The sequence below is a fragment of the Crocuta crocuta genome, unplaced genomic scaffold (genome assembly GCF_008692635.1).
Source record: "Crocuta crocuta isolate KB4526 unplaced genomic scaffold, BGI_CrCroc_1.0 scaffold335, whole genome shotgun sequence".
Lineage (NCBI taxonomy): Eukaryota > Metazoa > Chordata > Mammalia > Carnivora > Hyaenidae > Crocuta > Crocuta crocuta.
In genome coordinates, this window is record NW_027527440.1 from 366821 (window position 1) to 391056 (window position 24236).

The window sequence follows — 24236 nt, forward strand, 5'->3', positions numbered from 1 at the left end:
CCCCCTGATTTTTTTCTAAAGGATACTGAATAGTGGAAGTTTGTTACTCAAAGACATCATGAGAGTTTAAAATACAAAGATACCCAAGGAGAGTCAATACTAACAAGAGAACTGAACAAATTGAAAAAGGTTTCTCAGCATGAGAATATTTTGTATCTAGCTTTAAACCTCTGATCTTGTCATAGAGGACAACCATCAGCCTCTACAACACATTCCTTCCAGGGGTGGGATGGAGTGTGGCACTGAAATTGGCATTTCTTATTACCTGACATTTTGATTGACAACTTGCCATTCATAAGGAGGCTGGTGTTGCCTGTTAAAAACACAGCCAAAGCATTCATCAGCAAAAAGCTTGATAATTTGATGTTGGGTGTTCATACTTTGGTGTCTTGGGTTCCTTTCAGAGGTCTGCCTTTCTCACACTATGAAGAATCTCTCAGTAGTGACTGAATTCATCCTGCTGGGCATCCCACACACGGAGGATCTGGAGGCCATGCTCTTTGTCCTGTTTTTGTGCTTCTACATCTTCACTCTTACGGGGAACCTGCTCATCCTACTGGCAATTGTCTCCTCCACTCGGCTTCACACCCCCATGTACTTCTTCCTGTGTCAACTGTCTGTGTGTGACATATTTTTCCCTTCTGTGAGCTCCCCCAAGATGCTCTTCTACCTCTCAGGAAACAGCCGGGTCATCTCCTATGCGGGCTGCGTGTCCCAGCTCTTCTTCTACCACTTCCTGGGCTGTACCGAGTGCTTTCTGTACACGGTAATGGCCTACGACCGCTTTGTGGCCATCTGTTACCCTCTCCGTTACACGGTAATCATGAGCCACAGGGTGTGTGCCATCCTGGCCGTGGGGACTTCGTTTTTTGGCTGCATTCAGGCCACCTTTCTAAGCACGCTCACCTTCCAGTTGCCCTACTGTGGCCCCAATGAGGTGGATTACTTCTTCTGTGATATCCCGGTGATGCTGAAGTTGGCTTGTGCTGACACCTCAGCCCTGGAGATGGTGGGATTCATCAGCGTGGGCCTCATGCCCCTTAGCTGCTTCCTTCTCATCCTCACCTCATACAGTCGCATTGTCTGCTCCATCCTGCAGATCCGCTCTGCAGAGGGCCGGCACCGCGCCTTCTCCACCTGCAGTGCCCACCTCACCGCCATCCTGCTTTTCTACATGCCGGTAGTCCTCATCTACCTCAGACCAACCCCAAGCCCCTGGCTGGATGCAACTGTTCAGATCTTGAATAACCTGGTCACCCCTATGCTGAACCCTTTGATCTATAGCCTCAGGAATAAGGAAGTAAAATCATCTCTGTGGAAGGTGCTACATCACTTGGGGTTCCTTCCTGAACAATTGTAGAGAAAGAACACTAGCTAAGACTTCAACTGTATTTTGTAGCCTATATAACAATTTTATGTATTTCTCACAAATATTTTTCAGTCTGAAAGCACAGGTATTATAAAATATATATAAAATGGATTTTCTCCATTTTACAGTGTGGGGGCTAATATCCTGAGACCTTAAAGTTACTTGTCGAAGGACCCATGAGGAGCGGATGGCAGAATGAAGATTCTAGAGTGGGTTTTCTGACTCTGGAACTTTTACTGTCTTGAGGATTTCATACTGCTGATGAAGGAAGAAGGGAGTTCTCCCCAGCAGCCAGAACAACCTGGAATTTCTGCTTCCCAGTATTTATCTTCTGCCTCCTTCTACATTCCCCTTCTCCTCTTCTTTTCCCTTCATGCTGACAATTTTTCCTCCTGGCTGCAGTGATTGTCTCCTCAAATGCCTGCATTGGTTAAGCCTTCATTTTATTGGTCTAGGAGTTGTCGAAAGAAAATGGGAAGGGTGCATGTCCAAGACTTCAAGTAACACCTTAAAAAACATAAATATGTTGCACAAAGAGAAAGTCTACTTGCTGGAGGCTGAGGCAGATCTCTGTGTGAACAAGATGTACTGACTGGTGTACTGTCCCCTACAAACCCTATCTGTTGGGTTTCGAACTGGAAGTGGGCCCTGGAGGTGGAGATGCAGCATTTAGATGGGATGAGGATGTGGAAAAGACAGATGGGAAATCCACGGAGGGGTGACTGTGCTGTGATTCCTTTTGAACTTGGCTTTGTATTGCTTACCACAACCAGGGGACCATGCTGGGTCCACGCTGTCATCATTTTGTGTCTTTGGCTTTTTCTGTCTACCAAAAGTGTTGGAATTTGGTCCCCATTCCTACATTTCTTCATTTGGTGGCTGAAATATTCTAAGAATGAAAAATGAGCTATTTCAGTACAGTAGACTATTGTTTGTATGACTGAATGCAATGAGAACAGGATTCCATTTGGGGAAAATAGTTACTAAGAAGTTTATTCTAACGGTGATGTAGAGAGAAAGCCACCATGAGGAGGGCAATGGAAGAGGAGGGACCAAGGCAGAGACCAGTTCTCTTCTCCAATCTGCACTTCTCAGAATCAGGGAGCAGCCACAGAACCTTCCAGACCAGACCAGAGCCACTGTCTCTGTGCCCTCTATCAGAAGGGTGATCCAGCACATATTCCCATGGCAGAGACAAATTCTTGTCTAGTCTCTTCTCTTAGGCTCCTAAAATCCCTCTCAGTGCTGTTTCCCTCTAGTTTCTCAGCAAACAAGAGCTTAAAAGAGAAGGTGGAAATACATCTGAAATAATTTCAAATCTAGTGTATCCCAAACCCTTCTCAAGCCTCTCTGAGTCCATTTGAAGATCTCTTCCCTTTCCTCAGTTTCCTGGTTGTAGCTGCTCAGATCTTCAAAGTAGAATAATTTGTAAGAATAAAAGACTAGACCCAATTTCCTTTCATTTTCACTCATTCAGATGTCATTCAAGGACTAACTCTGTGCTAGGGGTGGAGAATGCAGAGCTGAACGAGACACAATTCTACCTGAAAGAAGTCAGAGTCTGCTGGAGAAAATAAACAGATTTACAACAAATTAGAACATCCCCTGATAAACACTGTGGTCAAGGTATGAAATAAGGCAAAAAAATGTGGAGTACATTTTTTATGAGACTGGGGAGGGACCTCACATAGGAGGTGTTGAAGTTGAAGGGTTTCTTGTTTGTTTGTTTGTTTGTTTTCCAGTCCCATGGATGAAGAATGATTTCACAAGGAGAACAACACACTTCTCAATCTTTTGTTTTGTGTGCATGTGTGTGTGTGTGGGGGGGGTGATGAGAGATCATTCCTTGGATGGACATCTCTTAACTATTTGCCATCTGTGAGTGAATGTTCTTGCAGGAAAACTAAAATTCATTTCACCCATTTTCAGGGTTCTTTCTCCAGCTCAGCTCTTTGTTCCTAGGCTGGAGGACTCCCTTGCACAAAAGGACTCTATCTCCTTAAACAATTGATCTCTCTGGTTGTCCCAGGGATTCTGAGAGATGCTGGCAGCTCTCCTGTCTCTAGGTAATGTCTAACATATTTCCACCTGAGCAGGAGCCCAGCCTTGGGTGTGGGGGCCCAGGTGGGGTTTGATGGTGGAATGAGACTTTTCTGTATTCTATAATTAAAGGGACAATGTAAGAAGAATTTGAGAAAAAATATCAATTTGAGAACCCCCAAATTAGGTAGACCACTTAGCAAAATATTTAATCCACAGGGGCAAAGACAGAGAATCAAAGTCCAAGAGCAGGGAGGACAGAGAACAAGAATTTTAAAGCAGAGTTCAGAGAACGTTTGAGCAGAGTGGGCTACAATGGCAAAATCATCTGAAACACTGGGTTCAAGCATGGTCTAGGAGTGGCATCCACGATCTGACTCCAGGTGGATTCTAAGTTCTTTAAAGGTGTCCCTGTTCATTCCAACCCTTTTTGCAACACACCATTATAGTCTTTGGTCACTTTTGGCTCCTTTCTAAATTTGTTATATATATAACCAATGCCTGTTTTGAATTTCACTTATGTATTTCATTTTACCAACAGCTCCTGGAGAGAGAAACTACAATGTGGGGATCAAAAGTAGACACTTATGACATGGACATGAACAGTGGAGCTGAGAAGATGGTTCTTACAGCACTGGGGGGATGTGAAGGCAGGTACTCTAGGGCATGTCCACAGGAGTAGAGGCCTGTTCTGTGTATTCCTTGCTCTCCCTGGGACCCTGCTGATTTGTTCTAGATTAAATTGATTGAAATTAAAAAGTCAGAAATTAATGTTCTCAATACTTGATTTGCGATTTTTGATAGGTCAAGAACACTGGCTTTACCTTTACAAAAATAATTATTCAAGCTAAGAGAATATTTGCATTTTTCTAGTTCATCTGGGGTAAGAAGAACATTACTGCTTGTGATTATTGGACTGCTAAATTGGTGATAAATAACCTAGTGACATCAAATGACATCATCATCAATGACATCAAAAAGACATCATCATCCTGTTGGAAGTATTTTTGAAGTGTTTTTATTAAATAGTAAGCAATTAGAAAATAATTAAAAATATGTAAAGTATTAGAAACTCTGATACAATGAACAGCTGGGTCCTACTATCTGGTTTAAGGCAGAGAGCAGTGTCAGTGCCTTGAATGTTCTCAGTAGACCCCAGCCTGATTCCTTACCCTCACCCCCTCTAGAAGACATCACTCTCCTGAGTTTTGTGCTTATTATTCCTTTGTTTTTCTTTAAGTTTTACCTCTATGTTTGTGTCACTCAACAGCCTATGTATGGCAAGTTTTTGAACTTTATATTAACTTAATTCTGTTGAAATGTACTATTTTTCACTTAAATGTTACTCTTTTGCCATTAATGTCATTGCATGGGAAATTAATTCATTACTGCCAAGGTGCAGAGTTCTATTGTATGAATATATGAACATTTATATTTTGTTTTTGTTATTTACTGATAAATAAATGTGAATTTCCAGAATATAAGAATGCTTTTCTTTTAAAAAGCCACAGCATTTTGGTGGGTTCTTTATACCTTTCAGTATGTATAGATATGACACAAAGATACCATCACCTGCCTCTCTTTAAGATTTCTATCAGAGAAAAGAGAAAATGAAAATTTTATTTAGTTTGGAGTTTCTCAATAGAAGACTCTGAGACAAAGGTTTAAGGATAAACAATTTATCTGGAAGGTGATCCCAGAAAACACAATAAAAGAGAGGGAAAGTGACACAGGGTAAAGACAGTCAATCAAGCAGGTGTCAATGAATAGATTACCACTGTGAGGAACTGGGGCTCAATAGCACAAGGGGGCCTCTGAAAAATGGTGTTTAGCAACCTCCAAATTGTTCTACTGAGTTGCAAAGGAATCTGGGTATTTTTATACTAAGTCCTGACCCATATTGGTTGGTAGATGCCCTTGGAAGCGTTAATTATCACATGTGTCTGGCCTGCTCCATATATGCAGACTGAAAGAAATTCCTTGGCCAGAGACTACTCTCAGAAGAAGGCATGGGGAGTCCACAGGGCTAGTGTCCCTAAGGACACTATCTGAAGGTGGCCTCTGGAGTGGGTGAGGGAATATGGACTGAGTTACTGAGAAAAGTTATGGTCATAATTATTTCACTTCTAAATTAGTATCTTTCCAAAATGTGAATGACACAATACCTCCTTGATATAAAAAAATTAGGTTGATTTTTGAGAGAGAGAGAGAGAGATTGGACAGAGGAGCCAGAGTGTCAGCTGTGCTCAGAGCCTGATGCAGGGCTCAAACTCACAGACTGTGAGATCATGACCTGAAACAGTTAGACACTTAACTGACTTAACTGACTGAACCACCCAGGTGCCCCAATACTACTCTGCTTCTTTAGGACCTCCAACAGTTGTTTATTGCTTATATGTTAAATTTAAATAACTTAGTAAAGTATCCGTAGAATTAACAATCTGATCCAACTCACCTCTTTAGTCTCCTCAAAGCCATATGTTCACACAGTAACACATACATCTCTCACATACACACTCTCCTTTATAGCTAAACTGTGCTTGCCATCCCCTAAAGGTATTTCTTTGCATTATTTATTTATTGTCTTGTTCATTTAAACACATATGTATTGAGTAATTACTATACTAGCACTGGAGTTATAAATATCTGTAAGTCATATTCTTAATACGCTCATAACTAAACATGGGAGGCATGATTAAAATAAAATATAGTAAGAAGAGAGAGAGAGAAACAAACCATAAAAGACTCTTAATGATAGAGAACAAACTGAGGGTTGATGGAAGGAGAATGGTGGGGGATGGGTTAGATGGATGATGGATATTTAGGAGGGCACTTGTTATGATGATCACTGGGTGTTGTATGTAAGTGATGAATCACTGAATTCTACTCCTGAAACCAATATTGCACTGTACATAAACTAATGAATTTAATAAAAATTTGAAAAATATATAAAAATGTTTAAAGAAAATATAAAATAGACTGGAAAAATGAAAACAGAAATGATTAATCTTGTACAGATGTTGAAGAAGCTTCCTAAAAAACATTCCAAATATACTCATTCATAATTTTGTCTTCATAAATATATTCTCTCATCATGGAATGCCCTTCCCTGAGTCCTCTGCTAGAAAAACTTCTACTCATCCTTCAAAACCCAAGCTGGATAATCATTTTCTTTATGAAATTTCTTTATCTCAGACACAATTAAGTTTTTATTTTTCTGTTTCAATTTTAGATTATGACATACAGTATCAATTCATCATGTAAAAGAAAGATTGGCAAAGTGACCCCAAAAGTTAACAGCTAATGAGGTGAAAAGGGGTGAAGAAAGGGAGACAGATGGTTACTTACAGTGCAGAACTATCCAACCCCTCATTTGTTGCATTAACAGATCAGTGTGACCTCTAGATGACGTTTTGTTATTGGCTAGGACCTCAGTCTATGTATGTTGTTAAATGTTATTAAGCTTCTGCTAGGAACAGACTCATGTTCTACTTTGACCAATAGTTTATGCCAACAGAAATAATAGAATCAGACCAATATGATTTAAGTTTTATCTTATCATGTATGCACTTTATGTCTTTTAAGTTACTTAACTAACTTAAATTGTTAGATTTTAATTGGTAAGTGGAGACCCCTAAGCCTACTTCATTGAATTGTAAAGATGGACTTGGATACATCTTTAAATCACCTAACACTGGACCTTGAACATGATAAATATGTTCCCTTCCCTTTTTGTTTATCAAAAAATGCATTTCTTTCAGTAAAGAATAGGCAATAAAAGAGCAGTGTTCAGTGTACAAAGATTTTTTCTTTGGAAACAATTCTTCAAGACTATTAGTGGCCGACAGTAGTGTTTAAGAACAGTGTTTGAGAGTGTGCTGGGCTTTGTAGCCAGGCAGATCAGGATTTCATCTCCCTCCTGACCACTTGTCATTTGTGTGGTGTTAGGCAAGCGCTCTTCAAATGTAATGTGAGAAAGATATAAGTACCCAACTCAGAAGGTCACTATAAAGATTCAATGGGGTTATCCATGCAAAGGGCTTAGTGTAGGGCTTAGTATATAATAAGTGCATGGTAAAAGCCAACTGTGTATAATATGGCATTTTAATTTCATTTAATACACTCATTTTATACATTAATTTTCATCTATGTAATATTTTGGATTGAGGCAAAATTGATGAGGTTCTTGTTTCCTATTTTGGTTCTCACAATTATTTTTTTGTTCATTTGAAGTTACTGAAGTGTTGAACCCTTGAATATATGATCTCAAAAAGCTATAGATAATGGAATTAATATCAGAATTACACAGTTTATCTCAGTCTAAAAGCTATTTGGGCTTTGGCTATAGCTAACAAATTATAGGCAGATATAAACAAAAGACTTAGGAAGGAACCCAAAACAAAATAAAACATCGTGTTCCCAATTTGCCAAAAAAGTAAACAAGATACAAAGTTCTCAGGAAATAGCAGCAATGCCCGTGCTGCTTCTAAATACTACCAGAAATTGAGAATCTGTGGAAGCAATTTAAAAGAAGCAAAAATATAAGGTTAAAGATTATATTAGATTAAATGGGACTTTAGATCAAAGAAGCAAGCTGATAGATTTACTACATTATAACCATACAATGGAAAGATGAACTGAAACTTCCATCAAGAAATGTTTGAGATACCAAGAAAATGTAAAAGCTTGCTGTGATTAGCTGAGATTTATAGAGCATTTGTGGTGAACTAAGCACCAGGCTGGGTCCTCTGCATACCTAACTCATTTCATTCTTATGAAGTAAGAGCTTATTATTATCCCTATTCTACGGTTCAGAAAATGAGACTGAGAGTTTGAGCAGCCTGATCAAAATCATACGTGTCATGTGTGCATGCTCCAGCTAGGGAAGTGTGTCTCCTGTTATGGGTTGAATCGTCTTCTCCCAAAATTCAGTATGTTGCAGCGCTAACCACAGTACCTCAAAATGTGACTGTGTGGTGATTCAATTTAATGAGGCTGTTAGGGTCAGCCCTAATCCAATGGGACTGGTGTCCTTAGGGGACAAGAAAAGCTGGAGACACAAGACACAGTAGAGATGTACATGCAGAGGACCATGGGAAGGGACAGAGGAAGGATGGCCATCTGCAAGCCAAGGAGAGAGGCCGGAACTGATCCCTCTCTGTTCCCTTGGTAGAAACCAAACCTTCCAGCCCTTTGATCATAGATTTCTAGCCTTCAGAATTGTGAGAAAATAAATTTCTGTTGTTTAAGCCACCCAGTCTGTAGTGCATGGTTACCCTGGCAAACTAATCCATGTCCAAGCCCAGCTTGGCTCTAATGCCCCTTCTGTACAATGTATGATTTTGTGACTGATAAATGCATGTCCTTCTAGCATTCATGCCCATGAAAATCATTGTTTGAAACGCAGAAAATGGTCCTTATTTCTCAAGCCAGGTAGTGGAAAGTTCCAGAAAACAAACACATTTTCAAAACTTCTCTTACACTTACCTCAAACTACAAGATGTCTCTAAGGGAATTATTGAGAAGAGAACATTTTAGCTAATTAATCTCAAAGGTACTCATTCCTGTGAGATGCTTCTCATGCTCATTATGACTTTGGCTTTTTTTCTGCCCTCTAATTTTTGTTCTCCACTTGTGAGTGGCATAATAGGGAAATGTGAATTAATGAGACCGGAAATTGGCTTAGGAAGGGCAAAAGCCTTATTAAAGTGTTTATGCTCTTGGGTTCCCTCTGAAATTATTATCCCGAGGAAAAACTAAGTGCAAGTACCACACACGTAACATGCACACACACACAAGTAGAACTCACAGCCTCCTTGCTAAACATGTACTCATGCAGAACTTCATTCACATCAGTTTTTCTAGCATTTCCAAGATGAGGCTGATTCCTCCTGAATCACTGAAATGATCAATTGAGAGAGAGATCATATGAAATTGTCTTCCTTGTAAGAATTCGTGATAAAAATGCCCCTTGCCAGTTAGGATGCAGTTAAACAGTCTTCACAGATGGTGAAAACATGGGCTTTTTAATGTCAAGGCTTTAAATGCCTACCTACTCTAAGTGCGGAATCTTCTTAAAGAAGCATCAGTGGAATCTGTGAATCACATTTCAGTGCTCAGAGCCAGCTTTGCCCAGCACATGGTGAAAAGCATGAATTAAAACAAGGCAGTTCGACTAAATAGCAGGGCCAGAGGAAGCAATTTGAGACTCAGAGTGAATTTCAAGAGGGAATGCAGAAGGCTCAATTTAGCAACCATGACAGTTCTCGTGACTTAAATTAACTGGCCCCTTGCTGATTGTTTCCATCAGCGCAGGCTATGAAGGTTTATCATCTCTCAAGTCCCTGCCCTGCCAATTTTGAAATCCAGGATTTAGGAGCACTTTATATTCTTAGTTATTTTTAGGGCACTAAGAATATTTCATTACCTTAAACACACACAAAGAAACACACATCTGCACACACACATATAATTAGTGGGAACAATAATAATTTTGATAAAATACTGATTGAATGAAATCTGGGTTTTTGTAATGTTTGGTTATTTATTTTGAGAGAGAGCATGCACACAAGTTGGGGAGAAGCAGAGAGAGAAAACTCCAAGCAGGCTCATGGCAGTCAGCACAGAGTCTGATGCGGGGCTTTATCTTACGAACTGTGAGATCATGACCTGAGCTGAAACCAAGAGTTGGGTGCTCAAGTGACTGAGCCACTCAGGTGCTTCAAAATCTGTTTTTTTTTTTTAAGCTTTTTTAAAATTTATTCTGAGAGAGAGGGAGAGACAGAGAGGAGGCGGGGTAGGGGCAGAGAAAGAGAGAGACAATCTCAAGCAGGCCCCATGTGCTATCAGTGCAGAGCCCTACTCAGAGCTCACACTCACAAACCTTGAGATCATGGCCTGAGCTGAAGTCAAGAGTCAGATGCTTAACCAACTGAGCCACCCAGAAGCCCTTGAAATCTGTTGGTTTTAACTAAATATCATAAAAAGCCAATAAACAGACTATCACCAGCAAAATAAAGTGATGAAGTCTTAATGTCCCTTTAAGAGGCTAGAGATAGATGAGACCTTTAGGATTACATAAGGTAATTATCTTGTTTTATATATGATGAAACAAGTAGGACCCAGAGATGCCAAAGAATATATATAAAGTAACACAGGACCAATGAGAACAAAGTGAGGTGCTCTGCTACTCAGAGTTACTTCACTCAAAGGAATGGATTGGGATATAATTTACAATTTAAATCTTTCATTGGCCTTATCTCCCTTAGAATGAGTTTTTACACTGATCTTTGTATTTGTCTCATCCACCCCATAGATTGCTGATTCCCGGAGAAGAGGTTCTGTATGCTCCCTATGTCTTGTACCTCTGGTCCCATGCAGTAGTTCAGCACAGGTCTGAGGACAGTGGAAAGACTACCACTATTTGTAATATTGAATTGGATATCCTCATGTAAATGATATCCTTACGTAGTCGGGATCTCAGTCCTCTGCCAATTTCATTGTCTACAAAGTAAAGTGTATCTGTTTGGAAGCCAATGGCAAGTAGAACTAATGGGGAAAATTGTAGACTGGACCCCATGAGAAAAGCTGGTCTAAATGCATCACAATTATATCTTATTTGTATATCATGATTATTAAATCGAACCCTTGAGCTGGAAGGGACCTCAGACATCACTTATGTAATACCTCTCTCAAAAATGAGGAAATAGGCCTAGGTAGTTAAATGAGTGCATGGAAGCGAGCATACTAAATTGGGAATTCTGTTCTCCATCTAGGGATCTGAAGCCTAAATAGGTTTCCTCCTATTTTAATTGAATGAGATATTAATTTAGCAAACATTCTTTGAGACTCTGTTAAGTCACTTTGCTAGATACAATGGAGAATAAAAAATTAATGTGGCAGAGGTCTTTATGTATTTTATATATTAACTATAAAACAAATTATATGCTGTCAAGAAAAAAAGTTAAAATATTAAGCAGGTTTAAATGAGAGAGGTTACTTTGTTGTGGGATCTCAGAATGAGCATGAAGGAGGGGACAACATATAAACTGAGTCTTATTGGCTAATAGGATATGAAAATTTGGGCACGGGGAAACCATTAGAGGAAAATTGAGGAGAGGCTAAGGCATAGGAATGTCAAGAAAATAAGAAAAAAATGCCATTGTTTTTTTTCTTTAGCTAAAAAATTCAGTAATATATAATATTTAACATTATATTATATATTTATAAGTATATTATTACAAAATAATGTGAATTATTCTTACACATCATAGTGTATGCATATACTATATATGTATACATATATAATAATAAATATTACTTTTATTTTATACTAAATATAGTATTTTTATAGTATTTTAAATGTTCATGGCATAGTGTTATATAATATATTTATATTCATTTGGCAGAAGCCATGCTAAAAGCATTAGTTTTGTTGTCAGAATCTAAGGAAAAAGCAACAGCTGGCTTAACCTTAATCGCTGGGCTATCTCTCTGTGTGCTCCTTTCTACATTTGGTTTCCATGGAGACCTTCTAGAGAGGACCCTCTGAGTCAGCAGCAGACCCAAGCTGGTTTGCCAAAGCCTGTGAAATGAGGTGTAAGCCTTAAGGTTGGTGAAAATGTTGCAAGTAAAATAACACACTGTCAGACAATTTTCAAAGTCTATTAAACTTAATTAGATCTGTTCTCTTCCCTTGTAATTCTACTTCTAGCCAGCGTGTTCTCAGGTCTTTGAATCGCCAGGTATATGCATCTAGCTGATGTCAATGTGTGTCTCTCGGGAGCCACAGTTTAAGGTGATTTCAAACATACTAAGAGGATATGTGGAGGGTAAACTGCAGTTCATGCTACAAACTAACTTCCTCCCTCCTTCCTTCCTTCCATTTTTCCCATTCTGTATATAGTGTGTAAAATGTTGCTTCCTTTATTTTTCTTTAAACTTATTTTTATCTTGAACCTCCATTTCTACCAAATGATAGAAAAAATATTCTAGTTACATTCAAGTCAGTGACATTCAAGTTGAATTTGTTATATTCAAGTTGTGAAGGTATTATATTCAAGTTACAAACCCAGTCAATTAATTAATTAATTAAAATTCATTTTTTAGAGAGAGGGAGGGAGAGGATCCAAGCGAGGAGAGGAGCAGAGGGAAACAGAGAGAATCTTGAGCAGGCTCCGCTCAGCCCAGAGCCCAATGTGGGGCTTGATCCCATGGCTCTGGGATCATGACCTGAGCTGAAGTCTGACCAAGAGTCAGAAGGTCAACCGACTGAGTCACCCAGGTGCTCCAAACCCAGTCTATTTTAAACTTTCTGCCCTCATCCTTCATTTCCTCAGAATTGATTCTAAAGTTTGGGACTTACTATTATTAGTTTTTTGGTTGGGGGAGGGGACTTACTTACCACTATATCACTGGTCGGGAAGTAGATCCATTCCTCCACTTTCATACACCTCTAGGTCTCCTTTGATATGCACAATGTCCTATGGATGTCATCTATATCTGTCTCCACATCTGCTGGGATTGATCCATTCTTACTATGACTTTTTTAAAACAGGCTTTAATTTACTTTATTTTTCTTGTATAAAATTATGTTGTGTCTGCAGCTGGAGCCTGGGTCCTCTACACGGAGGCTCTGGTGTGGGTCTTTACAAGATGGTCAGTGAATTCCTGAGAGGGAGACTTGGTGAATACAGTTTCTTTCCAGAGGTGAGGAGTGAGACGGCTGTATGTCTTGAAAATGGCATCAGAAGTGATCTTGGTGAAGCTGCCCAGGATGGCAGTGCAGCCTGTGACTGAGGTAAGCAGTTGTCAATACTGGCCATCATCAGTGGCTTCTTGGGCACAGGGGCTGAGACAATGCCTGTGCCTTTGAGGCCAGGGATGAGGGGCACCACCACAGAGCCACACCTGCTGGTCATCTTGCAAGGGACAGTGGGGGGCAGCTTCCACACTGACATCCAATACACAGACTGCTTTGAATTGACGACTTCCCTTTGAAATTTAATCACTATAGTTACTTTAAAATTTCATTGATTAACCAGTAAACATAATCTACTGATAATTTTAAAGGCTCATTTTATTTATTTTTTATTTTAAATGTTTATTTATTTTTGAGATCAAGAAGAGACACAGAGCATGAGTGTGGGGTGGGGCAGATAGAGAGAGAGGGAGACACAGAATCTGAAGCAGACTCCAGGTTCCAAACTGTCAGCACAGAGACCAACGCGGGGCTGGAACCCACGAACGTGAGATCATGACCTGAGCTGAATTCGGACACTTAACCAACTGAGCCACCCACACGCCACTTAAAGGTTCATTTTAAAAAGAGGTAAGATTACAAGAGAGGGTAAGAAGATAATTCAAATGATGTTTGAATATACTTCGAATTAGAAAATCAAACTGACAAAACGTAAGATTCACAAATCTAAATATATTTCTTTAACTAAATTCAGTATCTATTATTAAATTTCAGAAAGAAAAAAACATAATTCATTAGAAAAAAATTAATGCTATTGGAATTTTATTGGTTCTATGTGCTTTTTTTTTACATTTAGTTCATATTTGTTTTATCACCGTAGAAAAGTTGTAAGCAAGAGTTCATATCTAGTTTTATGCTCGAGATAATATAACACATAAGAAATGTAAGTCAACATGAATATTTTTTTCCCTTCTGTATATAACTCAAGTTGAAATACCAATAGCCTACATCCAGCGCTTCAGGTCTGGGTATATACTCAGGAGATCTGAAAACATATATTCACATAGAAACTTGTACATAAATTTTATAGCAGCATTATTACTAATAATTGAAAGTGAAAACAACCCACATATCCATGAAAAGATAAACAAATTGTGGTATATCTACACAATGGACTATTATTTGGTCACAAAAGGGAATGAAGTACAGCTGGGTGGATGAACCTTGAAAACATTATACTCGGATGATATAATCTATTATTTATTTACATGAACTGTCCAGGAAAGACAAATCCATAAAGATTAAAAAACTAAACTAGTAGCTTCATGGAACTAGAGATGAGAATAAGCTACAAATAGGCATGAAGGATCTTTCTGAAGTGCTGGAAATGTTCTAAAATTGGATGGCAGTATTGGTTGCAAAACTCTCTAAATTTACTAAAAATCATTGAATTGTATATTTTAAGAGGATGAATTTTATGGTATGTGAATTATATCTCAATACTGTTATTGAAAATGCCAACGGTCTAGGCCTCTTCAAGACATTATACCAGCCATTCTTTTTTTTTAAATAATTTTTTTGATGTTTATTTATTTTTGAGATAGAGAAAAACAGCATGAGTGGAGAAGGAGCAGAGAGAGAGGAAGACACAGAATCTGAAGCAGGCCCCAGGCTCTGAGCTGTCAGCATAGAGCCAGACACGGGGCTTGAACTCAGAGCTGAAGTGGGACGCTTAACTGACCGAGCCACCCAGGCACCCCATACCAGCCATTTCTAATAGTACTTATTAAATGAAAAACAATCAAAGTAGTGCATGTGTCGTGATGAGTACCAGGTGTTGTACAGAAATGTTGAATCACTAAATTAATCACTAAATTAATATTACACTGTATGTTAACTACCTGGAATTTAAATAAGAACTTAAAAAAAAGTAGTATTAGTTCTTCATATTTACAGAGTGATTTATATTTCAACAACCCCTTTGCACACATAATATCTAATTTGAAATTCATAAAAATATAATATGAGAGGTATTATCATCTCAGTTTTACAGATAAAGAAATTTGGTCATTATCAACTACCTTAAGAAACTTGGTCATTCTCATACATCAGTCACTGTGTGGTTGGGATTTGAACCTAGACCTTATAATTCAAAATATTACGCTCTGCCTCTCATAGAGCATCATGAACCCTATAGTTGCTTTGGGGAAGAATCAGTCATTGAGAGTTCTGTTAAAGTGTCAGGAATAAAAACTTTTTAAGTTGCACTATCTCTATGCCTTTCAGAGTTAATAAGTGGAATGTTCTCTAAGGTATATAATAGCTCTTCCAGAAGAGTCCCGGGAAGAAGTTTCATCATCTGTGTACAAGGATCAATTGGTTATGTTCCATTCTAAAATAATAATAATAATAGAAATCATTGTTAGTTTCTTCAAACCTAATTAGTGAAAAAATGATGCTACTTCTAAGTCTTAGGGACTCAACACAGACTCCAGGGAGTCTGTTTAAACCTCTGATTGGGAGTTTATTTTCATATATACTGACTAGCTCATGGGTAGAAACACAGAAACATTAAGTAAATCTAAAGACTTCAGGACCAAGCTAGTTTCTAGAATTCTTTCTTAATAAGGTGACCTAGAAAAGAATCCATAAGTGGTTCCAATAACCCAGAAGAGAATAAGCCTCATTTGACTTTGCTCAGACCACTGTTTACATGCTGTACTTTTATTACTTATTTTGCATCTCTCTTTTATCTTTCCCCATTTCTCTCTTTTCTCTCTGTCCTTTCTGTTACTCTGTAACTTTCTGTTACATCTTTTCTTTACTCTGTTTTGTTGACCATTTGTTCTAAGTGGACTAGTTATAATTTTTTCACTATTTCTTTATGGAAAATAAGTAAATAAACATGTATGCATTTCACCTTCCCAATAACCTGCTCAGTCACAGATGCCATGTGATGATTTTTCTAGGTTAGTCTGTTGAGTGGTGATTCTTTACCATCTTAAATGGTTGTGGACCTTTTTAAGAACACAAGAGCGCCTGGGTGGCTCAGTCCGTTAATAATGCTTAAGCATCCGCCTCTTGATTTTGGCTGAGGTCATGATCTCATGGTTCTTGAGATTGAGCCCTTCAGGCTCTGCACTGACACTGTGGAGACTGCTTGGGATTCTCTCTCTTCCTCTCTCTCTGCCCTTCCTCCACTCACAGGTGAGTGTTCTCTCACTTTCTCAAAATAAATAAATACCTTAAGGGGAAAAAAAACAGAACACAGGAATACTATTGTACATTTCCCTGAAAATGGAGCTTCTCTTCTGTGAGCACCCAAAGATGATGGCCAACCTGCAGGTGAGGAAGTGAGTCATCTCCCTGGGTGGTCGCACATCTCAGGTCTTTTTCTTTACCACTTCCTAGGCAGGACTCAGTGCCTGCTCTACACGGAGATGGCATATGACCCATTTGCTGACATCCGCCACCCACTGTGTTTCACCATCATCATGAATGAATCACCGTGAATTCATGAATTCACATCATGAATGTGCCCTGTTGGCTGCTGACACCTGGTTTACTAGCTCTTCTCATGCCACATTTCTCACCACGCTGACCTTCCTACTGCCATACTGTGGGTCTCACAAGGTAGACCATTTCTTATGTGACATCTTCTGGGTAGTCAAATTGGCCTGTGATAACACCATCTTCATTGAGACAGTGAGCTTCCCCAACACTGGTCTTGTGCCTATGACATGTTTTCTTGCCGTCCTTGCCTCTTACATCTGTATTGTCATTGCAATCCTAAAGGTGCGCTCTGCTGAGGAGAGGTGCAAGGCAGCACCTACCTATATTTCCCACCTGTCAGTGGTCACACTGTTCTTTGGACCCTGTTCCCTTATCTATACCCAGCCATCTTTGAGTGAGATGCTGGTCACCCCAGTGCAAATCTTTGGCAATGTAGTCATCACCCCCATTCTGAATTCCACAATCTACACTCTGAGAAGCAAAGAGGTCAAAGGAACCCTGAAAAAACTGGCTGGAGCCCAGGTTGCTTCGGAAGGTCACTATGTGTTCTAGATAATATGTCTTTTCTTGATAATATGCACTGCAAATATCTTTTCTTAAGACATTTTTGATAAAATCAATGCCTTCATTTAATGTGAATGATTTATCAAATTTTTCCTCTATAATCTCTTTCAGAGATGACTGTACCTTGTTTAGAAATCATATATTATTCTTAATTTATGTCTTTAATGTATCATAGTGTTAAGGTGGCTGGTGAGATGAGCGGCAAAGACTTGTACTAAGAGTGAAGAAACGAGCAAGACAGAGTTTATCGACTCTCCAGGGAGAAAAGGGGCCAGACATCCAGAGAGATGTCACCCACAGTTTCTGTCAGGCTGGGCCTTCTATTTTTATTTTTATTTTTTATTAATCTCTTAAATATTTACTTATTTTTGAGAGAGAGAGAGAGAGAGAATGAACAAGGGAGGAACAGAGAGAGAAGGAGACACAGACCCTAAAGCAGACTCCAGGCTCTGAGCTGTCAGCACAGAGCCTGATGTGAGGCTAGAACCCACGAACTATGAGGCTAGAACCCATGAACTATGAGATCATGACCTGAGCCAAAGTCAGACACTTAACCAACTGAGCCACCCAGGTGCCCCCAGGCTGGGCCTTTTAAAGGGTTTTGAAGGATGTGAGAGGGTTGCAGCTCTGCCCTCATGGGAGGCAGGGTGTGGGGAGGGCATTGACTCTTGGCCATGTATATATAGCAGGAAGTGGCAGGTTTTTCCNATTAGGCTAGAGAAGATTATGTCTTGTAGTTGAGGTCTACTTTCAGGGAATGTAGGGCACTGTGGTCTAGAAAAAGTTAAGTTAAGGCCAAGTGCAGACAACTGAGTTTTGTCTATAACTGTGGTGGCTGGGAAGTGGAGGAGGGGCTTTGAATAGATTCTCTTCACACCATTTTGATTTTCACTTTTAAGTCTTTAATCCACCCGGAACTGACTTTTGTTTGAGATGATGTAAGAATTCAATTCCCTTTTACTTAAAAAAATCTGAATGTCCAATTAATTGTCCCAGCATCATCTATTTAATATTTTAACATCCCTTACTGTCCCACAATGCTTCTCCAATATGGCCTCCAATGACCCCCATCTTCTAGGCTTCATGCTGTTGTGTAGTAATCAGGTCCGTGGGTTTAGAGACTTGGTTTTGTGAGTACAATGGGGCAGAGGTGATGGAATATCACTTCCAAAATCAGGTTATAAAAGACTATGGCTTCAATCTTGGGTGCAATTCCTCTACTTTGCTATCTTTAGGACTGACTTCTCCTTGGGAGAAGGCAGCTGCTATGTTGCAAGACCGTTCCTATGGACAGGTCTCGGGTCTGACAATAGCCATGTGAATAAGCTTGGAATCAAATCCTTCCCTAGTCAAGCTTTCAAGGACACTAGTCCGGGCAACAGTATGTAACCTCTCAAGAGACTCTGAGCCAGAGGTCCCCAGTTAAGTTGTACTTGGATTCCTGACCCAGGAGAGATAATAAATGTCTGTTATTTTAAGCCACTCATTTTGGAATAATTGGTTATGCAGCAATAGAAACTAAAATCTATGACTATTCATATTTTCTATTTCTCTTTTGAGTCTCTGTTAATAAGTCTGTGTAAAGTTTTTGTCCAGTTTATAAAAGTTTTCAACTTTATTGGAAATAAACTTTTTCCAAAGTTTATTTATTTTTGAGAGAGAGAGACACAGCATGAGTAGGTGAGGGACAGAGAGAGAGACAGAGACAGAGAACCTGAAGCAGGCTCCAGGCTCTGAGCTCTCAGCACAGAGCCCGATGCAGGCTCAAACCCCAAACCGTGAGATCATGACCTGAGCTGAAGCTGAGCATTCAACCCACTGAACCACCCGGGCACCCCGGAAATAAACTTTTATATGTGCCTTCTCTGTCTTTTCCAGTAGTCATCTTTACAGATGTATATCTCTTCTCTTAGTCTTTTCAGAGAGCCAGATTTTAGCATTGTTGATCCCTTTTCCTTTTGCTTTCTCTACTTCATCAATTTATGCTTATGTTATTTTTAATTTAATTTAATTTAATTTTTTTAGTTCTTTGAAAACATAAACCTCTTGTACATGAATGATGAACAATTCTCACGTTTCAAGCATCTGATCTCAAGTAGCAAGGTTCTTGATACACTTCATCGAATAGAAATTCCAGATTCAGCAAACATGTCTTCTGCGCAGTGGTAAAAATTCTTAATACATATTTGTTGTTTAACATGCTAATACCTTTCCAGAAAAACCATGTGGAGAACAAGTCCTAGTTCAGGGAAGTCAGCTTTGCCAATTGACAAGGCTGCTTTTTGGGGAGTCTGATCATGGAAATTATATTTCCAAATAAAAATGTTAGAAAGAAATACCTAAAAGGTAGGAGAAGAACTAAGGAGAACAATTCAAGAGAAAGTATTTGAAATTGGATATTTCAAAACCTGAGGTATATATATAGTTGTTACTTCTCATTCTACTACTGTATCTTGAAAATGGGAAAATGGTCTCTACATTTTTTCTAAGATTGAGCTGTACCCCAGCACTTTCTTCTCACTTCCTTAGGTCAACCACAGAAATAGATATTTTTAATGTTTTTTTAAAAATTTATTTCTGAGACAGAGAGAGAGACAGTGTGAGCAGGGGACAGTCAGAGAGAGAGGGAAATACAGAATCTGAAACAGGCTCCAGGCTCTGAGCTGGCTGTCAGCACAGAGCCCGACACGGGGCTGGAACCCATGAACCGTGAGATCATGACTTGAGCCGAAGTCAGACGCTTAATCAACTGAGCCACCCAGGTGCCCCAACCACAAAAATAGAAAGTACAGATAGGATTCTATCTTGTTCATGTCACAGTAATCTTACAAGGGGGAACATCAGCATATTGTTTCAACTGGATTATTTATTTACTTCTAATTACTCCTTTTGCTCAACAACCTCCTTCAATCAGAATTCATTCAGGAATGGGATCCCAAGGGCCTCCAAGGGTATTTACATTTCCATGCAAGAGAAAACAATATAGCTATTAGTGTCTTGGAAGAAATCTTTGCAGAAGACAGAGGTACATTCAGCTTTATGTCATTTAACTTGAGTTTGTTTCACTAAGAAGAACAGGCTTTTCTTTCCATATGGGAAGATAATGGGAGGAGATCCCTGACTCAGGTTTACCATGTGACATCAAAGGCAAATTTGGGCAGAAGGTCTTGGAGAGACAGATGGTAAAATGATCAAACTTCCTCCTTGTGAGTCACATAAGTGCTATCTTCATCTTGTTCTTTCTGCTCCTCTTTTCTTTCTTTTTTTTTTTTTTGTTTAATATCTTTATTATAATAACAAGTAACAATTTAACCATAAAAACCAACAATCTGGGTAGTTTATATTAATACATAACTTTGAGAATCCAATACAGAAAATGCACAAATGAAAAACTACACTGAGAAATAATTAAAAAGAAAAAGCATGTATTGGAAAATCAGGCATCAGTTTTATTGTTATTTTGAAGACAATGTGCATTCTTCTCTGGATACTTTTCTTTTCTAAAATAGTTTATTGTCAAGTTGGTTTCCATATAACACTCAGTGCTCATTCCACTAGATTTCTTAAAAATTTAAAAAAAAATTTTTAAATAGTTTATTGTCAAGTTGGTTTCCATATAACGCCCAGTGCTCATCTCCACAAGTGCCCTCCTCCATGCCCATCACCCCCTTTCCCCTCCTCCCCACCCCCATCAGCCCTCAGTTTGTTCTCAGCATTCAAGAGTCTGTCATGGTTTGCCTCCCTCCCTCTGCTTCTCTTTCCTTTCTCATATATCCAGGGGAGAGCATAACTTGGAATACTTGCTTTACAAATGGTCTCAGAGTTCAGGATGAATAGGAACATGGAACTATTGAGCACAGAAATAAGACATTATTTACTTGGTTTGTCTTTCAACTCATCATGTTGGCCCACCAACTCAAAAACTCCATCCTTGTTATTGTCCTTTATAACCAAAGATTTGGACTTGATTCAAAATGATTAGAAGATTAGATATTCTAAATGCGCTTACACCTGGACACCTTCAGTCCAGAGGAGTCACTGTAACGTATGACTCCTTTGGACAAAACATCCAGGACTTTGGAGGAGGTAGTATAGATTATGTGTAGCTTTTTATTGTGGATCTGGTCACTTTTTAGAGTGTAGTGCAGAACTTCTTCCTGGGTACAGAAGCCATGAGAAATTCTAAATATTCAGAAGAATAGGGCCAAGTAGGAACAAGTGTATGATCATGCTTCTTTACAAGGTTGGGTGGAGATTAATATCTGATGGTATCATATAAGTCCTTAGACAAGACAAAATAACTGAACGTTATCCAAGTTCACCAATCACTGAGTGAGTCAGTTCACTGCTTCACTCATCAAGCATTTATTAACCTACTCTGTGCCAGGCATGGTTTTCTACACTGACGATATAGCAGTGCACATCAAGAAGTCTTTACTCCCCTAGACTTTATATCTTAGTGCGTAGGTGGTGGTGGTGGTGCTGCGGGTGGTGGAGACAGGTTGGCTTTCCATTGCTTACTATGGAGGAGCAAGAACATTTTCAGAGGCTGATGACATCAATAGGAAAACCATGAATAACACTAGGACAAAATTTGACGAGGCCAGTGATGCCACAGTCTACCACAGATGCATCTGGTGGGAAGACTGATGATGTCAGGAGAAAAAAACATTTAGATCCCTAGTTCTGCCATTTCCAAGAACCTCAATTTAGAAGAGGCTTTTATGGTTAGATGTTTTCTTTTCTATAGATTTATGTCAAAAACTTAAGGTGAGGGTTCAATGAACTGAGATCATGTTGTGTAAACATTTCCAACTGTAAAATCGTGATTGTTCAACCCTTATGGCTCTCAAAAAAACAGAGACTCCATAATGGTGGTCCATAGTAGTGGTCAACAAATATAGTGATTCCCAAGCTGTAGTTTATATCTCAAGATAGGAAATGCCCCTGGCTAATTCTTTGGCTTCTTATATCCCTCTTCTCTGAAGGAACACATGTTTGTGTGGGCCCTGTCCTTCCCTTTGAAAGTCTTTGCTCTAAGATGCTTTTTGAAAAATCTTTATTTATTTTGGAGAGAGAGAGAGAGAGAGAGAGAGAGAGAGCACAAGCGGGAGAGGGGCAGAGAGAGGAATACACAGAATCTGAAGCAGGCTCTAGGCTCCACGCTGTCCACACAGAGTCCAACACAGAGCTTGAACCTGTAAACCGTGAGATCATGACCTGAGCCAAAGTTGGATGCTTAACCAACTGAGCCATCCAGGCACCTCTAAGATGCTTTTTAAAAAATATATTGTTTTAATAAGGAATGTTTGCATTTAGAATCAGCATAACAAAAATTTTTGGTACAAAAATTATTAACTTTTCTATGGGAACTATATTCTAGTTAAAATGCCCTGTACTCTGGATCAAAAGCAATTTTCCCTTAATTTTGAACCAAAATGTTATCATCTCAATGATGCATTTCATTTCCCCAGTGTGTTCACTGACATCAAGCCACTGACATCATGTCCTCTGCTTCCTTTATGAAAACTCCTCTAGGACTGTCTCTCATGGAGAAGAATTGCTCGATGATGACTGAATTCATCCAGTTGCGAATTCCACACACAGAAGGGCTGGAGACTATACTTTTTGTCCTGTTCTTGGCCTTCTATGCCTGCACCCTGCTGGGAAATGTGTCTGTCCTCATGGCTGTTCTTTCTTCCACTCGCCTTCACACGCCCATGTATTTTTTCCTGGGGAACTTGTCTGTGTTTGACATGAGTTTCTCTTCTGTGACCTGTCCCAAAATGCTGCTGTACCTCATGGGACTGAGCCCCCTCATTTCCTATAAGAACTGTGTCTTGCAGCTCTTCTTCCATTTCCTTGGCAGCACTGAATGCTTCTTGTATACCGTGATGGCCTATGACCGCTTTGCTGCTATCTGTTACCCTCTGCGGTACACAGCCATCATGAACCCTAGAATCTGTGGGGGCCCTGGTTGTGGGCACATGGCTGTTAGGGTGTATCTATTCCAGCATCTTGACTTTTCTCACCTTCACTTTGCCATACTGCGGTCCCAATGAAGTGGATCAGTTCTTTTTGATATTCCAGCACTCTTGCCGTTGGCCTGTGCTGATACATCTTCAGCCCAGAGGGTGAATTTCACCAACGTTGGCCTGGTATCACTCCTCTGCTGTCTCCTAATCCTTCTATTCCACACTCCCATCACCATCTCCATCTTGCGTATTCTTTCAACTGAGGGCCACCTCCGGGCCTTTTCCACTTGCAGTGCCCACCTCATCGCCATGCTTTGTGTCTATGGGCCCATCATCACAGTCTATCTGCAGCCCACTCTGAACCCCATGCTGGGAACTGTGGTTCAAATTCTGATGAATCTGGTTGGACCAATGCTGAATCCTTTAATCTATACCTTGAGGAATAAGGAAGTTAAAACAGCCCTAAATTTTTTTTTGCACAGGACAAACCACGTTCCTGAGAGGTAGTAAGAGTTGATGGATGGGTTGGCGACATGGAATTCTTCCTGGCCCAACATGCAAAATACCCTTCTGGAATCCTCACATGGATTGCTGGAATTTCAGCACACGCTGAATGGCATGGCTTACTCTATCACAATACTGCATCGTTTTTTCTATTTTATTTTCTTGTATTACCTAAGTCCCCTCTCCCCAGTCTGTGTTGCTGTGGTTTTGACTTTCTTCTGTGAGGAACCTCCTGCCACTAAAAAGAAGACAGTTGGTTTTTGGCACTGCAGCATTTTGTCCACATTTCCCAGTTCATGTCCCTCTAAACGATGTGTCAGACAAAGCTTATGAGGAAAGACAATAAACAGAAGAATGGGATTTTAAGTAACTGATTGAGAGAGCATGATAGCATCTTCTCTCCTTCAATCTTAACAGATGAAATGTTTTCTCTTTCCTTCTCAGCTGTATAAAAGGGGAATAACTTAGAATTTATTGAAAAAGATGTTTTCTTCTCCATCCTATGATTGTCTGCATTCCCATTTTCTCTACTTGTAGGTCCTTAGGAAATGTGATTAGCTCCCGACTATGT

At 39.5% G+C, this 24236-nt stretch overlaps 2 protein-coding genes and 1 pseudogene across 2 annotated transcripts; all 3 read left to right on the forward strand.

The window, feature by feature from the left end:
* The first annotated feature begins 424 nt into the window (after positions 1–424).
* LOC144228669 (olfactory receptor 10D1B) lies at positions 425–1360 on the forward strand. The gene has a single exon (XM_077760568.1). It carries the CDS (start codon positions 425–427, stop codon positions 1358–1360), a length of 936 nt encoding a protein of 311 aa, XP_077616694.1.
* A 15046-nt stretch (positions 1361–16406) lies between these two features.
* On the forward strand, positions 16407–17174 carry LOC144228540 (olfactory receptor 10D1B-like; annotated as a pseudogene).
* A 5516-nt stretch (positions 17175–22690) lies between these two features.
* LOC144228548 (olfactory receptor 10D3-like) lies at positions 22691–23668 on the forward strand. The gene is given in 3 exon segments (XM_077760397.1): positions 22691–23158; positions 23160–23262; positions 23265–23668. Coding segments are annotated over 3 exon segments (975 nt in total).
* Positions 23669–24236: the final 568 nt, after the last annotated feature.